We start from the raw sequence: 17,180 nt of genomic DNA on the forward strand, positions 1-17,180 counted from the left end.
TTCGGGCAATAAAATTCTGGGAAGTCGAAATGCTTACAATAATTTTTCCTTGACTAAAGCGTGAATGATGCTGGTATGATCACATGCAGCTAAATATAGTTCCAAGTCTGACAAGGAATTCTAGGAAGCATATATATCTTATGCAAAAAATGAAAAGAGAATAATGAGTTGCCAAAAATAATATGCTAAATATCCAAATTTATTTAATTTTAATGGAATTCAAGTTGGAACAAAAAATAGTTAAAACTACTTATTAATTGACAAAAGATAAGCCCAAAAATACAGATGCAGGATCTTAGCAAAGGAAGTGAATGAAGTTCAAGATTCGAACTCAGCTGTGATAGATACAGTTATCTATATACTATATATATTCTACATTAATATATAGTCTTAAACTCATAAAATAATAGTTATTATAGTTCTTATAACTTATCACTTCGCTTTATACACATTACTCAATGTGTTAAATGATTAATTGAGACAACGATTACAACAATCTATAAAAATTGTTTAATGTGCTCATCCTTGACATTGCATGAGCAATATAAACTATATATTATTGATAAGTGTGCTTACAGTTTACTTTCAGTTTCTCGAGTCTAAAATTAGTCATAGTCGGGTGAAGTGCGCTATCTGGTTGCCACAGCAATTCATTTGCCCCTTTTGTGGCATTATCAGCTTCAGTAACTGACCTAAAGTAACGCCAAAGGGATTAAGAACTAAAAAGCACGATACATGCGCCGCTCTCTTTCTCACACACAGAAATATCAAGCACATTAAGCTGGCATACTTCCGGTCTGATCCGCAGCATACCAAGCCACATGTACAAGTGTGTGTGTGTGCATCTGTGGAGGCTGTCCAGCATTAGTGCTGCAGCTATATAGAATACTAAAACTGATTCATGCAGCGGATGTTTGTGGGCGCCAGTCGGCAATCGGCGATCAACGCTTTTGACGTTTTTTGTTTTTTTTTTTGACCAGAGCCGGCTGCTCCAGCTGTGGGGGCAGTGTTGCGGATTTGTTTAAAGTGTTGTTGTGTGAGCCAATGACGCCACTATTGGCTTGTCAGCTAAACTGGCGATTGATATAAAGCAAACCTACACCTGGCCAACTAACTGACTGCCTGACTGACTGACTCGCGCATCTGTGGGCTAAGCATTCTGGCTTCTTCAACTCGTTTCTGTTTGTGTGCGTGTGCGTATGAATGTTCTTGTGGCAAAGTCGCAGGGTGACTCAGTTTAACAAGTCAGTCGAACAATCGCAATCATCCAACAGCCCAGCAGCTTCTCCACGTGCTGTGCTTTAGACACCTACGCCAAAAATCCTTTTGACGTCATTCGGAGAGCTGTTACAGACGTACCAAGAATGTCAAAGGTTTATAATATTGTACATTATTTACGCAGTCCTTGAATTGTTAGCAAATATTGCTGTATGGAAATTCATTTGTAATTTGTTACTTAACTCGCATGCAAATTTTTATCGATATATTAGTTTAAGCTCATGTCATCATAGTCACATAAGCCATACTTGAAGTATCGATATATACATGCAGTCCTCCGCTCTAGCTGTACTGTATCGACTAGCACATATCGATGAATATCTGCAAATTGATTGCTGCACTTTTTCAATACTTTCATTTCTCATTTACATATTTATTTGTTAGTCAATAATTGGCTAAGCAAACCTCGCTGTATTCCTTTTAATTTTTAAAGGATTTTTTCATTTTGGCTGATGGTTGGCAGCTTTTCATTTTATGGGCATGTATTTTTAAACTAGAGCGTCAAGTAGAAAAATGTTGCTTTGCCCGTTTTGCTCAATTGGGCCGTAAGGGGCTAACGAAGGTTAATGCGGCTGTATTTGACCTTTGGGGTCAAGCTGGAGGCAAATTAATTGCGAGAATTGAAAGCGCAATATGAAATTCAGTTGATGACGATGACGACGACGACTTCAACAATGACGACGATCATTAAGTAAGTGTGTGTGTATGTATGTGGAGTTGAGCTTTGGGCTTCTTTGACTGTGTGTTTGTAATTAATACAAGCTACAATAACAAACAGCTGTAAGCCCGCATTGCCAATTGCGGCCAATTGAATCAATAAACCAAAATGTGAACTTTCCCAGTTGATTTTTCAATTGGAAATTGTTGCTGCTGCTGCTTTCTGTCACTTCCGTTGTTCACTTCATTGGGCACCGCCATTCGCATTCACATTCACAGTCGCAGTCGCATTCGGTTGGCAGGGCCGTTAATTATGTTGACCCACGTAATTTGTAAAAATCAAATGTGGAGCGTGCGGACGTGTAGGCGTCATATAAAAGTGCGCCGTCATCAACGGCCCAAAAAACTTGCCACTTGGATATTGTAATTTGCCGCACCGCGCAAGGCAGCGCGGCCCACGCAACGGCAGCCTCGCCCGTTGGCCTGGCCAAAATGTGTGCGTATATACACACGCATACACACACACATATATATATATATATATATACCCCAACAAAGTGCTTGTATATAAATGTGTGTACATTTTATTTTTGATAACGCGCTGCGGAATTGCGCGCCCACGCATGCCAGGCACGCAGGCAGAGTCGGCGACGTTGATGCTAACGCCGCTGCCGGCGTTTCTTCCAGCACGCCATTCATTTCCACCCACACTGAGCGGCACATTGTGTGTGAGTAACAGAAATGGCGACTGCGACGGCGGCAGCGGCAGCGGCAACGGCGGCAGAATTTTACGCATTCCAATCAGCCAACAAAAATGCCAACGTGGGCGATTTCCATTTCCCTTTTTTATTGGCATGTTTCTTGTATTTGTATGTAAATACAGTAACAGTTGTATATAAGCACGTGTGTGTTTGCGTATGTGTGTGTGCGAGTAGGGTGTGTAGTAAAACGGCAAAAACTTATGAATGAAAAGCTGCTCTGCTGCTGCTCCCGTGCTGCGCGTGGGCTGGCAGGGCTTTTGCGGATTGCCATATTATTGCTGCGTAATGATCATTAAATTTTATTACTAATATTAAAGTTGATGTTGGTATACAGAAAAAATATACACATTTGGGTGCACAAACACAATACGTATTTATGTTTCCCTCACAAAAAAATATTTATTTTAATTAAAAATTTTAATTTAATCATAGCCAATGCACAGTACAGCCATTAGCTGGTTTTAGAACCAATTAAAAGCTATATGCTGGGAAGCTGTCCACTTGTTGAATATTGTGTAGCCCTGGCATGTGGCAGCACCAATATCAGTTGACATTATCGATACATGGCAGCACTTCGATATTTTCCATCACTAATGGGTTCATTAGCTTTTTGTCTTGTCTCTCTGCCTCCCACTTGCACAATCCCACTTTTTCCCCCCAAAAAATCGTTTTCGACTGTATTTGTATTGTTTGCATTAAAACAAACGGCGTCGAACGCCGAGCGTCGAGGTCGTCTGCCTTACTGATATATACTTGATATATTTTTTTTGTGAAATATAGTCTGCGTCATTTCGCACGCGCCGTCAACTGCAGCAGCTGAAGTTGAAGTTGAAGTTGAAGATTTTAATTCAAATTGCAACGATGGAATCGGATACGACGGAAATAGAAAGTACGGCGTCGGCGGCGGCGGCGGAGTTGCAGACGCCGCTGCAAAGTGAAAGCGTTGTGGGTGGCAAGGGGGAAGCTAAAGTTGAAGGCGACGCAACACCTCCGCCAATCAAGCGACAGAAAATCGCTGAAGATGTTGCTGATGAGCCGCAGCAGGAACAGAAGGAGCAACAAGAAGAGGAATCTGAGGAACAGGTGCCTCAGCTGATTGCCGTAGAGCGGGCACAAAGCACGCAGAGCAGCTTGCGTAAATTTAATCGCATACCCGTCTTCATTGTCGACTATCACAACGATGTGCTTGAGTTCATCTACAGATGCCTGGCCACACGGCACTTGCCGCTGGAGCGGAATGTCCTGGTGCATTTTGACTCACATCCAGATTTGGTAGTGGCACGCGACATACCAGCCAGTGCCAGCTATGACAAGGACGTCATGCTCAACGAGCTGAGCATCGAGAACTGGATTATGCCCACCCTATATGCAGGTAAGACTCAGATTTCCAAACCCAAAGAGCTACTAAAGAGAGATCTCTAACTAACTCTAGGTCACTTCAATCGCGTGGTCTGGCTGAAGAATTCGTGGTGCCAGCAGATACCCACAGGCAAGCATGAGTTCAAAATCGGGCACAAGGAGGATCGCATTGGTGTGGATTGTCCGTTGGACTATTTCATAGCCGAGGGAAATTATTGCACAAGCGATGAACTGCAGGAGGCGCGCTGTGTGGAGCTGCAAGTGCACGATGCAGACAGTGAATCGCTGGATCCCACAGAGTTCCTATCGGAGAAGGATGCAGCGGGTTTTATACTGGACATTGACTTAGACTTCTTTAGTACATCGAATCCGTTTCTGGAAATCTACAAAGATGCCAATTGCTATGCTCAGCTAACGGAGATCTTTCACTTTGAGAGCGTGGAGCCGGCCAAGCAAGCTGGCACGGCCACCATTGCCGATTACTGTGCCACAGCGGAGACGCGACAGAAACAGCTGGACGCACTGAAGCGCATCTTTTGGCATCTGGAGGAGCAGCGCAGCTTCGAGGGCCTGGAGAAACCGGATGAGTCTGTCATAACGCCACAAATCTATGCCAAAATTCTACAATTGGCTGAGCAGCTGCAGGCAAAATATCCGGATGACGAAATCGATTGGTTGCTCATCTTCGACTCGGGCAGCACCACGGATAATAATGGACTGCCCCATCACATAAGCACCACCAAGGAGCTGGAGGATTACTTTGCGCACTTTAAGCGTTTTCTGCAGCGTCTGCCCGTGCCTCCAGTGGCCATTACGATGGCGCACTCGGCACAGGATGACTACTGCCCCCAGGATCAGGTGGCGTTCATTGAGGAACAGGTGCTACGGCTGCTGCGCGAGGTCTTTGGCGACAAACTGCACGAGAAAGCCATCTTACACTACATGGACGATCCGTGGGATGTGATGAAACTCTAAGCATACTCCAGATTATAATAATAATCAAAGAAAGATCTGCCAAATGTGGATCGACAACACCAAGTCGCAGCATACGAAGAAGAAACAAAGACTGGACTGCATCCTTTTCTTTCTTTTTTTACTCAATGACTGACGCTTGCAACGAAACTTCTAAGTGATTCCACACAACTGCAGCAAGAAAGATGAACTAACTACTAAACTACTAAAAAATTACTTATTTTTTTATTAATAATAATAAACATACGTAACGTATTTATTATACACAAAAAGCAAACGAAACGAAACAAAACACAGTTACAATGCATATGCTACATTTATATGAAGTCCTTTAAGCGTGATTATTATAAATTAAACGCAATAAAATCAAAGAATTACACTTGCAATGTGCTTGTAAACTGGCTGCTAAAGCACATGTTAAGCTGCGAGTTGAGCAAGCAGTTTATTAATTTCATTTCAGCTCAATGTAAATTAAGGAACGTTTTAAAAAATGGATATTTAATATGAATTGGAAAAAACTTGTAAGCTGAACTTAAAGCTTATGTTATATTTATCTATCAAGTTAGAACAGATCTTGGTATAATGGAATATGTTACATAGATTCAAAGTTTTGTCTTAACTTTAAAAAAATCAGAGACAGTTTTCACTTTCTTTCAGCTTATTTAGACAATTTAAATGGATTTAAACTTTCTTAGAAATTACAGCACAACAGTTTTTAAAATCTTTTAATTTATCTAACAGAATCTTTTTGATACATACCTTTTGACAGATCTTTCTAGCAAAGGCACATTTTATGTCATATAAAAGCTCTTGGAATCCTACAATTTAACAAAAAGAAACATATTTTCAATTGATTTTTAAAGAAACATACATTAAGAGACATTTAATTAAACATAAATGAACTTTTAACTTATTTATAAAGCAACACCAGAATTCATAGGGACTTCATGTCTTGTTTGCTTATTATCACGTTACAAAGATCATCGTATAAACGAAAGTAGTACGAAAATGTGGACACTATTTTGGAAACCTGCCCTCATGTCGATTGCCACCCATTTCTCAAGGGCTGCAAATGGAATTGCGCTGCCAATCGATAGTGGGTCAGTTACATTTCGTGTTTCAGTCAGCTTGGAAGCATACGGAATACAGAGAGTAAGTTTTCTATCTTAGCTTTAAACACTTTGTTCACTAAATGGCTATGCTTAGGATTAGCTACAATCTCTTTTTGACTTAACTAACGCAGCTACAACTCTTCCTTATCGCCTTTGGACTTGCGGTTTTTGCTCTTTGGTTTCTGTGTTAGCTGTTCCTTGAGGCACTCACGCTCCTCAGCCCGCTTTAACACATGATCCTCGCACAGGTGTTGCTGCAGAGTTTTCTGCTGCTGCTCCTGGAAATACCAATCGCTGATGGCATCTTCGTATTCCTCGAGCATGTTTTCGCACTGGTTCTTCATTTGGGTGACCTCGACGGGCGGCTTGTCCCACAGCTCGTAGGGTATGCCCAGATCAACCTTTACACCCTTGTCCACCAGACCGTGCAGCGTTTGGAAGGTCTGCGACATGCCCTTTGCGAATCTTGTGCTATCCGTGCGCTCCTTGTGCAAATTATACTCTAGCACGCGCTCGCACACGTTCTCCAAGGATTCGAGCAGACGCAGCTCGCTGCGCCTGTATTCGGTGCGTTTCTTTGGGCGCACGTCGTCCACGGAGTAACCAATTTCAATGACATCGTGCGATTTGCCGGTTTCGCCCAATCGAGCTTCCAATTCGGCGGCAAGAATTTTGCAGGCTTCGCAGCGATTGGCATAGCGCACCCCCTGTTCCTCCTCAGGTGTTTGCTCGCAGTTTGAGTCATTTAGAAGGACCAATAATACAAGTATAAATAATTGGCGCAACATTTCCCACAGCTGCCAGCAATGTAATCAAAGAAACTGACGTGTGATAATTGATTGTAGTAGATTATTTATCTGTACACTTCTTCATTACTTTTTGACATTCACACAGAAATATCAGGAGCTGGCAGGCGCACAATGTAATAGTGTTTATACCTAACTGGTTCTCTTTTCTTCCCCATTAATGTAGTTTGAAATATTTATAGTTTTCTTAAATCTGCCTAAGTTATTTACTGATATATTATTTTTGTCAGCCACGCAAATTTGGTGGCTGCACACTAGCTGTTATCATATAATCGTTGTTATCGATTATTATTCGAAGAATTTATCATCACTTAGGCGCGCAATATTTGAAATTAATTTTGGTGTCCTTGGCAACGTTCTTACTGTCAAAACAAATACAAATATGCCCCAAACCCCAATTGGATACAAAATGCTTGTGAAAATTTTTACACATACCAAGAGCAGAAACTACAATGTCACACAAGAGATTCTTTATGCGCCTTATACTGCAGCTACATGCGGTTTGTACTCTTCTATTTTGAAAGCTTAATAATAATTTGTTGACTCTTCTAGGTGACCTGTCCGGGAGTCTGGCTGTGCACCCATGGCTGTTTGGAGGCCACCATCAAGACCCTGGGCTACTATTTTCGCACTGGCGCCATGGAGCCGCGTTTCCCTATGCTTTGCCATGACCAGTTCACTATGGAAGGATATTTTAAGGGTGTTGCCTCTCTTGGTCAGATGCGAGACATGCTGAACTCCGAGCAACTTGAGATAACTATGTGGCAAAATGGACGTCGATTGGCCTACTATGTGGGCAAATTGTCGGACTTAATGCAGCCATCTATACCCCCTCTTAGTTGCGAACACTCAGGTAACGTCCAGTTGCTGATGAGGGCCACCTCTGCCTTTCCGGGCATACTGGCGCCCAAAGTGGAAATGTCAGCGAATTTGATCATGCGGGACAAACAACGCAAATGCTGCAAAGTAAATCTGGAGCGGAAGGTAAATAATCGCCATGTCGAGAGCCGTTGCCTGAACCGCGTGGACCTGCCTCGCAAGCAGAAAACTGTATGCCACTCAAAGGAATCGAAGTGTGGTTCCAACAACAGCCTCATCCACTCAACAGACAGCGAAATCTTGTATGAGCAGCAGTCACGTCGGTTGTCCACCTGCTCGAATACCACACGGCACAGCTCCCAATCACTTGCGAGCCTAAGTACAAGCTCAGACTCGACACATTGCAGCCAAACCCACACCTTGGTTAGTACAGGTGCAGTTGAGCATGAGAACAACTGCCATATCTGCCAAGAATACATCAAATACTTTCAGAGTTAAGAAATTAGAAATACATTGGCTGATATTTTAAGTGAATTGTGTATAGTTACTCTGCTTAGAGGTAGACGTTGAAGTCCGTTTGTGCAAAGCATAGGACAATCAACGTAATAATGAGATTATAAGGCACAGCACGCTCGAATTCCAGCGGCTGCAGCTGATTGCGTAGCAGCACACAGGATCGTCCTATACAGCGCAAAGTGCTAAAGACATGCGGTTCCAATGGGAGATGCAGGCAGACCAAGTTAGCATATAGCCAGCGCGCTAACCAAGAATCGTGCAATAAATCTATGGGTTTCGAGGCGTTGGCAGAAGTGCTTGGCTCATCGGTTTCAATCGATGTCTGATTGGGCTCCTGCAGCCACTTGCTAAGCAGCTCCAGCAACAGCTCCAAATCGCTTTGACTGAGGCGCAGCAATGTGCTCAACAGTGGCTGCTGTGTGCGACAGAATTCATACCATTTTTCAACGTCTGTAGTAAGCGGCGGCTCAATGTTCTGATCATATTGATGTGCTATCAGTTCCAGACGTAGTGCAGCAACGCGTTCACGTGCTTTATTGAAGTTTTTCACTTGGACATCCCGCCACTCAGACGTAGGCAGCAGGCATTTATGAGGCGGCAAGGGTGGCTGCAACAGTATTACTTGTTAAGGACTTAGGATAACATAGAAATGCCCCGACACTTACGCTACTCAACATTTCACACCCATTGCTTGTGACATTATTTTTTATTTTCATGGACCGCTTTGTGACCACTGCGGGGCAACGTTTGCGCTCGTAGAGCATGTGTGTCAGGTATTCCTCACCAGATTGTGGCGGTTTCTGCGGATCAAAGCTTTCATCTGGCTCGTGTATTTCTAGAGCCTGCATTTGAAATGTTTCCTCATCTGTTGGCTTTTGCATTTTAATGCTTTGTGTTACAGTTGGTCAATTTATTTAGCCGGCAAAAACTGTTTATCGAATCGAAGCTAAATTTGTTGGAGATGAGCGGCATAAACGTAGTGATGGTTCGTAAGTCACTGTTTTTGCTTGGCATTTTGAATGTAACAATAAGAAAATTTGCAATAATTAGAAAGTTACGGTAACATTAATATTTATCCTATCATTTATTTAATATTAGAAATTTAATATCTACATTTTGAACATGTCTAATAAAATCACTGCAAATTTTGCTCCTCCTTGGTGTATAGGGTATCGATGGCTATTGTTGCGATATTTTAAGTAAGCCGAAGACCGCCAAATATAGTTATCGATAGGCTGTTTGCCTTCATTTAAATGAGTGGGCAAGCTTTTTTGCTTTTGCTTCTGAATATCTGTAAAATGAAGCGGAAAAAAAATTTATGTTTATATTGTTTAATTTTTAATCAAATTATTATATTATATTATATATTATTATAATATATTTTTATATATTTCAAAATGCTTCATATGACAAATGCAAAATATTTGCTTGTGATAATAGTATAAGGTATAATATTTAATAATAATAATATGAAAAATGATTAAAGTGCTATAAGCTACCTAATATGATAAATGTAAGATATTTGCCTATAATAATAAAAGCAAGGAATTAAAATATTAAATATATTATATTATAAATATGTATATTATATTTTGTTTTTGCTTTTACATGCTTCTCAGTATCCTCACATTATATACTTAATTTATTGATTTTTTTGCTCACTTTCATTCCATTACTTGGCATTTCATATATAATATATATAAGCTCACAAAATTTGCGTACGCTACAGGAAAGCACTTGTGATATTGTCAAGCATAAAAATGTTGTCAGTTCTCTCAGTCCCTTTATGCTTGTGTGCCCGTTACAAACGCAATCACAATACCCCACTTGGGTAAAGCTAATAATAGGCTATAAAAAGGTCATTTCATAATTGTCTTACGACGAAGACTCAGGTGCCGACAAGGACCTCTTAATGTCCATGCGGACAGAGCCTTTTGTGTGGCAACCATAAAATAGTCGCAAGAAGGAGAGTTGGCCCCAATTAGCTGTCAGGCGGAGAGAACAAAAGCGCGTGCTGGGCAACCTGTGGATTGGCGACTATCCGAATAAGCGAGGGCGGAGTCCTCCTCCGTTGTCCTTGCCCGCAGCTCAGTGCGCTGGTCGTTGCCAGCCATTGAATCAGAAGCAGCTGCCGGCACAGTAGTTACATATCAAAATTGTATATTAAATTATTCTTACGACGCTGCATGCCAGCTTAAGTGAAATTTAAAATTCATTAAAAAATAAAAACAAGAACGCTTCCAGACATTTGCCAAGGGGCACGAAAAAACGAAAACAATAACACAATTGTCTGCACGAGATGCACACAAATAGTTGAGCTTAAACAAATTTAAAATGCAAATTGCAAATTAGTTGACTAAAAACACAGGAAACAAAATATGCAAATTAGTGTACATATATGTACACTAATTTATATATATATATATATATATATCAATATATTTTATATTTTAATCATATATTATCGAGATTTGTTTAACTTTAAACATCAATTATTGTTTGTTATATTCTTGGCCTGTTAATAAACCATTGTATTAGACTTTCTGTTGCTTTGCTACATTTTCTTACTGCAAAGTATGTAAAAGATATGAAATATATATGTATATAATTCCTGATCAGAGCGATAAGCTTATGCGATAAGCAAGCATAGCTAGATCATGCTTGTTTGCCTGACCTACCTCTTTGTTTGATTGTGTGAGTAGCTAGAGGCAGCAGAAATTACTTCAATTTGCCTTTTCATCGAGTAACAAATAGATTTTAGCTCAAGAAAGTTGAGCTCGACTTTGAGTGGGATCTTCGCTCTATATGAACGCTTCGCTGCGCCTCTTCAGTTGTGTGCCTGGGCTTTTGTTGATCAGTCGTGTAGTAGCTCCTCTAAATATTTTAATAGTTAAAGATTTTAATATATTAAGAACAATTGTAACAGTTAAATTAATTTAATTTTAATGAATTGTTTATATAATAAATATTAAATAATATTAATAAGTTAATGATCTATGTGTTAATGATCATTTTGATAATATTTATTATGTGCATAGTCAAAATATCCATAAATACGGATATCACTTTTAATAATTTATGGAAAATATTTAGCTGTTCATTGAAATAGTAGTGGCTGCAAAATAAGGAAAAATTATTATTTGTTAAATTAATGTTCAACTTTTTGTTTCTTCTTTTTCAGCAGATAACAACTTTTAATGTAATTAATGTTAAATAGTTTTGAATACTTTTTATTATTAGTTAAATAGCTTCTTTGTTTTTTTTTTAATAATCACTATTATTTTTATGAACAAATAAATTTTCTTAAATTTTCTTTAATTTTCTTTCTCAAGCCCTGCACTGCAAAAAACATCTAAGTTAATAAAACTATGTTCACTTTAATATTCGTCTCAAATTGCAGTCAAAATATTGTATTTTAAACTACATATTTTTTGTCCAACATTCAGTGCTCAGTTGCACTACTATTTTTATAAACAAAGCTGGTATATCTAGTTTCTTCTTTCTGCATTGAACAGCTATAAATGTATTTGCCATTATTATCATTAAAAACATATAATATATATTAAAACAGAATAATCACAGACATAGCTTAATTAATGCGTGTGGGATCATCTTCATATATAAACGCAAATAAAACCACTAGAATTTGATAGGGAATGCAGAGAACATATTATTGTTTAGGGTATTTGCTAGTCGTTGATTGCCGACTCAAGCGCACACGTTTTTGTTGCACTGTTGCATGAGTTTGTTTTGAAGCATGTTTTATGGTTCGCAGCATACATATTTCAGCAGTTAAAATGTATGAAACGAACTAATTTCCATTGCTGCAGGAGGCAGTTTTGTTGTTGTGACAACGCATGCATAAAAATATGAGTGTGCGGGTGGTGTGTGTGCTTCTACATGTGTCTCTAAGGCCCAAAACACACACGCAGACAGAGCAAAAAATGCTGTGTGTGTGTGTTTGTGTTAGCCAAAAGTTATTTACCCGCAACATTTTGTGCTGCGTGGCTCTTTTTAACCTTTTTGCTGTGTATCTTTAATCAATTTTAATTGAATTGCGTAAGGGTTAAGAGTTAGGAAAAACTCAAGATGTTAGTTATAAAGATAAAAGGAGTTCGGTCGTTGGAAACTTTAACTTAATTTTAAGTTATTTTTGTATTGTTTTTATTTGCTTATATTAATAAAGCAGGATCATCATCTTAGTATTTGACTTTTCAGACTATATCTAGCATACTAACTGATATAAATTGATAATAAATTTTTGTACTCAAAGGTAGCCTTAGGCTGCATTCATTTTGAAAAGGAATTTCCATAACGGCGCTCTTCACTTTGGCCTCGCCAAAAAAGCCCCAAAACAGATATATATATTTGGCTACACATATGCCGCGCAGTCTTCGTTGCTCGACAATTTTTCAATTTTTCAAGGCTTACAATACTCAAGGACACATGCTCAGAGTCAAGGTTGATTCGAGTGCAGAGTCCGTTTGGCAACAAGTTTCACAGTAAAAAAAAAACAAAAAAAAATTTGCAGCAACACCTGCGACGTGGCTGTATTTGCTTTGCTCTCAAGGCGCTTCATATGTATGTGTGTGTGTGTGTTTGTGTGTTTAACCTACGTCGTTGCCCGCCGCTTAACTGCTTGCCTACCCACTTTTCAAATCATCCACATCCGCAATCGCATCCGTCGCTTTTCCAACCTTGAGAGCTAAAAATATGGCCCGGCCCGAGCCATATCAAAAGGCAAAAATGTTGAGCATTTTTAATGCAAGTGCCGCGTCGGCTAACACAAACGGAGAGACCGCATAAAATGGACATTTATATTACGCTCACATACGCAGATATTTACATACGGTTCGGGGCATTCCCAAAATCACATTTGCATAGCCAAATAGACTTTTTTTTGTTTAATTTACAACTTATGAAGTGCTTTAATTCTTACTAATTTGTTTAACTTGTAGTTGCTTTTGTTACAGTTAAGTTGAGATCTTGTAATAAGCAAAGTTTGAAATTTTACTCTGTTTCCAAAACATATTTTGCTCAAATATAATTTGACTTGATATATGTAAAAGGTTTTCAGATGGACTTCGGCTCCAAGTCTTGAACATGAAAACATATTTTGTTAAGCAAATTATTGCTTCGATATTTAATATTAATTATATATATTACATTAATCAGAGGTAAACTGCTAATTAGGCTGCTATGCGGTTCGATTGGCAGCGCAGCCGAAGCAGTTCACAACGTGCCTGGCTAACAATAACAACAGATGAAGGCTGAACAGAATACAAGCTTTGCGCCGCAGGGCAATCTAAAGAACTCGAAATATTGTTGAATATAATAGAAAGGGAAACAAATAAGTCTAGAGTCTCTTTAGTTAAGGCTTAGAGCTAAGTGCGCTATAGAGTCTAAGACAATAAACAACAGAGGAGCAGCTCAGCTCTTGGCGGTTTATGCCTTGCTTGAGTTAACTAAGAGAGATTAGACCTGCAGTCTTCTAGTTTAATAAAATTTTTGAAAAATATATAGTATAAAAATATTAATATATTTATCAATCATATTCTCTATATTTCATGTGCAAATCGAATCTGGCGTTGATTGCAAGCATAAGAAACAGCATATGCGGCTTGCAAAAAGGCATGCCAAGTCAAAGCCGGTTTGATTTTTATTTAAATTATTATGACATTTATTATATATATATATATATTCGACTTTTATTATATTTTATATATATTTATATATACATATTTTAAATAAAAATTGCATTTGTTGGAAGTCTGGCTACAATGATATGCAGCTGCCCATGACATGCCTTAAAATTTGTCCACTTTTCTAATACACTTCCCAAATAATATGCTATATAAATTAAAGTAAAATAAAATATAAATTTCTTGCTTGTTAAACTGTGTTTGGGAACAGCGTCAATATTCATTTCTTTCGAGCTTTTGCGAAAAACATCGATATTCGCATTATACACATGTTCGTGTGAGTCAATACGGCAGCATGTATGTATGTGGTTATGTCTGTATGTGTGTGTTTGTGCATGTGTATATGCTCACACGTAAACTACTATTATATTCCGCAAAAGTCTCGTTTCCGGCCAGAGTATTGCCATTGAAATGTTGCCTCTGTTTGTTGCATATGCGCTCCATGGATATTTCCTTTGCTTTTCTTTTCTTTTTTTTGTGCCTTTAATTATGCACTAGACTCGCACAAAAGCCAAAAATGGCACCACAGAGGACACAAGCGGCAGTTATTTTTATGCTTTTGATATGCTAAGAATATGCTGAGCCGTTGCCATTCATTCAGTCAACTGTTCATACATCAGGCTGCGGAAATAAATTGAATATTTGCCTTTGGCAGTTGTCTAGTCTTGATAGATGTCTGTTAGATGTATATAGTCTATAGTCTATATAGTAACAATGGCAATCCGTTTCCGCTTGCTGTCTTTCAACGTAATCAAATCAACATAGAGCACAGCTTCCATGTCATTGACAACTCACAGTCGTCTCACACATATGTGAGCTCTGCGACTCTCTAATTTTCTGACACATCTAATTGAGTTTGTTTAATTATTTAGATTAGGATTGGAGCAGGAAATGTGATTTGGCAAGGACGAGCAATTTATCAGAGAAATCGTATTAAGCTGCTCAGCAAGCAGACACAGATAAGCATAATAGATGAGAATTGTTTTTGGCTAAAACTTCTTGCTGAGATTGGATGCTCACATATGTGCACACATGTATGTGTATATGTGTATGTATGTGCATTGGCTTAAATCGTTTCTGTTTATGTATTGCACCGCAAAATTTGCCAATTGCAATTTAAACTTTTCATTCTCTATAGAAATCGATTTTTTATATATATAAAGTGTGCAAAAGTTGTTATGCAAATGAGAATGCTCAGCTGTGATACCCTGTATATGCAGCTCTTGTCGGCAGCTGTGGCTGCAAGTCAGTTAAATTTTTATAGCTATGATGCATGAGTCTTTACTTTATCTCTAAATTTATATTTTGTTTTATTCACATTTCATTCGAGGATATTTTCATAGCACCTCTTATTTTGTTTTTTAAATTTACTTTAAACTGTTTCAGCTGCTGTTTGCATTTCAACAATTTATTATCGTTGAAATGTCATTTGAATTAAGTGTACGATAATTTATAATTTACACTTCAGTAAGTACTTACGGTAGATATATGAATTGGTCTTTTGCTAACGAAATTATCTGATTGCAATATACACTTGGTGTGCTGCAATTAGTGTTTTCCTTTGGGTATATTTTCCTTTGTCCTTGTTTGACAATTAAGTTGATTAATCGTCCTTAATTAAGCATTCATCATTCATTCATCTATCAATAATAAAATCTTCGTTGTATAGTGTCATATATAAAATCAAAAATCTTTGCTGATGAAAAAATGGAAAATTGGTAAAACCATTTAGACCCCAGTTATTAATCCAGTCAGCTGAACTCAACTCATTTCAACTCATTATCATTTGAATTAATAAAAAGTAATTAATATATAGATTAAATTTTGTTTGTTTTTTTTTTTTGAAAATATTTATTGTTGCACGTTTCAAACTTACTTCAGTTACAGTTGTTGCGGCTAATTAATTTTAAATTAATTTAATGTTTTTATTTATTTTTTGTTTTTGTTTTTCTTTTGGTAGCTTGGGCTTTGGCTTTGGCTGCTGTGGCAGCTCGCTATCGTGGACATTTAATATTTATTTGCATTTACATATTTGCCATAAATATTTTGTTATGCCAGCAGCCCAAACGCGAGGCCTTAATTAATCATGAATTAACGCGAGCTTTTGCAACAAGTTTTTCATTTCATTCCGTTTCTTAATTACGCTACATTTTCATTCATTATACAAATAATTTATGCATTTATATATATACATATATATGTATGCACATATAAAAAAGAGAAAAACTTAATAATATGCCAGCATTTAAATTTGTATAGAATATTTTTGTTTCAATTTAAACATTTAATTTAACATTTTGTTTATGTTTATGTTTTTTGGTATTTTATTTTTCTATAAAAACATTTGCGTAACATTTAAGCCAAGCTCATAGAAAGTGGAAAATGGAAAAAGGCTCTGAGATTTTAAGAGGTGTGTGCTTTTATTTATTTCATTTTTTTTGGTAAAGTTTCCTTTTATTTTGTTTTTTTCTTTTTTTTTGTAAAATTGTTAGGAAAGTAAGGCAGCAAGTTATAAATGAATTTCGAGTTGGGTTTGTCATTTGGATAGAGTAAGGCAGCAAGTTAAGATTAGAGAGAGTTCTTGTTTCCATCTGTATTTCAGCAAGTGCTTTGTCACAATTAAGCCGCTTAAATATACATTTATAAACATTCATATGTACTAGATATATTTGTATATATATATTTATATTTATATATATATATATATATATATATATATATTTATATATATATATATTTATATATATATATATTTATATATATTTATGTATATAGCTATATAAATAACTACTGTAATTATTGAAATTTTATATGCCTTGCGCGTTTATTTTTATTAATTAAATTTAATATATTTAGCCATCTATCAACTCAGTACAAATTTTAAATAGCCTTTATATGCACATCTAATTTACTTTAGTTTAATACAAATATAATTGTTATATCATTATATGCTTAATGCTTAATGCTAAAATAAATAATTGGATTTAGGCTAAAATTGGGTTTTCAAATTGGAAGGGACTATTTATATTTAGTAATTTTTTGTTAAAAACTTTTAGAGGAATAAAAAGTTCCTTATTATGGTGGCAAATATAAAAAAAATGATTTAAATAAATAATGTGTATTAATAGCATAAAAATATTTAAAAAAAATCTAAAAACAATATTTAAAAATATTTTTAAAGTAATTTATATAATACGT

The 17,180-nt window shown here is 37.3% G+C and overlaps 4 protein-coding genes across 4 annotated transcripts; 2 read left to right on the top strand and 2 right to left on the bottom strand.

The window, feature by feature from the left end:
- The first annotated feature begins 3,292 nt into the window (after positions 1–3,292).
- LOC111592259 (UPF0489 protein C5orf22) lies at positions 3,293–5,394 on the top strand. The gene is made up of 2 exons (XM_023304347.2): positions 3,293–4,068; positions 4,129–5,394. Exons 1-2 carry the CDS (start codon positions 3,558–3,560, stop codon positions 5,028–5,030), a joined length of 1,413 nt encoding a protein of 470 aa, XP_023160115.2. The 5' UTR covers positions 3,293–3,557; the 3' UTR covers positions 5,031–5,394.
- Positions 5,395–5,948: 554 nt separating this feature from the next.
- LOC111592292 (protein canopy homolog 4) lies at positions 5,949–7,021 on the bottom strand. Its single transcript, XM_023304395.2, has one exon. The coding sequence runs from the start codon at positions 6,925–6,927 to the stop codon at positions 6,271–6,273; it is 657 nt and encodes a 218-aa protein (XP_023160163.2). The 5' UTR covers positions 6,928–7,021; the 3' UTR covers positions 5,949–6,270.
- A 274-nt stretch (positions 7,022–7,295) lies between these two features.
- LOC111592255 lies at positions 7,296–8,297 on the top strand. The gene is made up of 2 exons (XM_023304337.2): positions 7,296–7,445; positions 7,498–8,297. Exons 1-2 carry the CDS (start codon positions 7,398–7,400, stop codon positions 8,260–8,262), a joined length of 813 nt encoding a protein of 270 aa, XP_023160105.2. The 5' UTR covers positions 7,296–7,397; the 3' UTR covers positions 8,263–8,297.
- Positions 8,283–9,256, bottom strand: LOC111592291 (protein Gemin2). The gene is made up of 2 exons (XM_023304394.2): positions 8,946–9,256; positions 8,283–8,887 (listed from the first exon to the last, which is right to left on the bottom strand). The coding sequence occupies exons 1-2, from the start codon at positions 9,159–9,161 to the stop codon at positions 8,318–8,320; spliced, it is 786 nt and encodes a 261-aa protein (XP_023160162.2). The 5' UTR covers positions 9,162–9,256; the 3' UTR covers positions 8,283–8,317.
- Positions 9,257–17,180: the final 7,924 nt, after the last annotated feature.

Source organism: Drosophila hydei, unplaced genomic scaffold, assembly GCF_003285905.1.
Source record: "Drosophila hydei strain 15085-1641.00,03,60 unplaced genomic scaffold, DhydRS2 tig00000001-arrow-pilon, whole genome shotgun sequence".
In the NCBI taxonomy this organism is placed as follows: Eukaryota; Metazoa; Arthropoda; class Insecta; order Diptera; family Drosophilidae; genus Drosophila; species Drosophila hydei.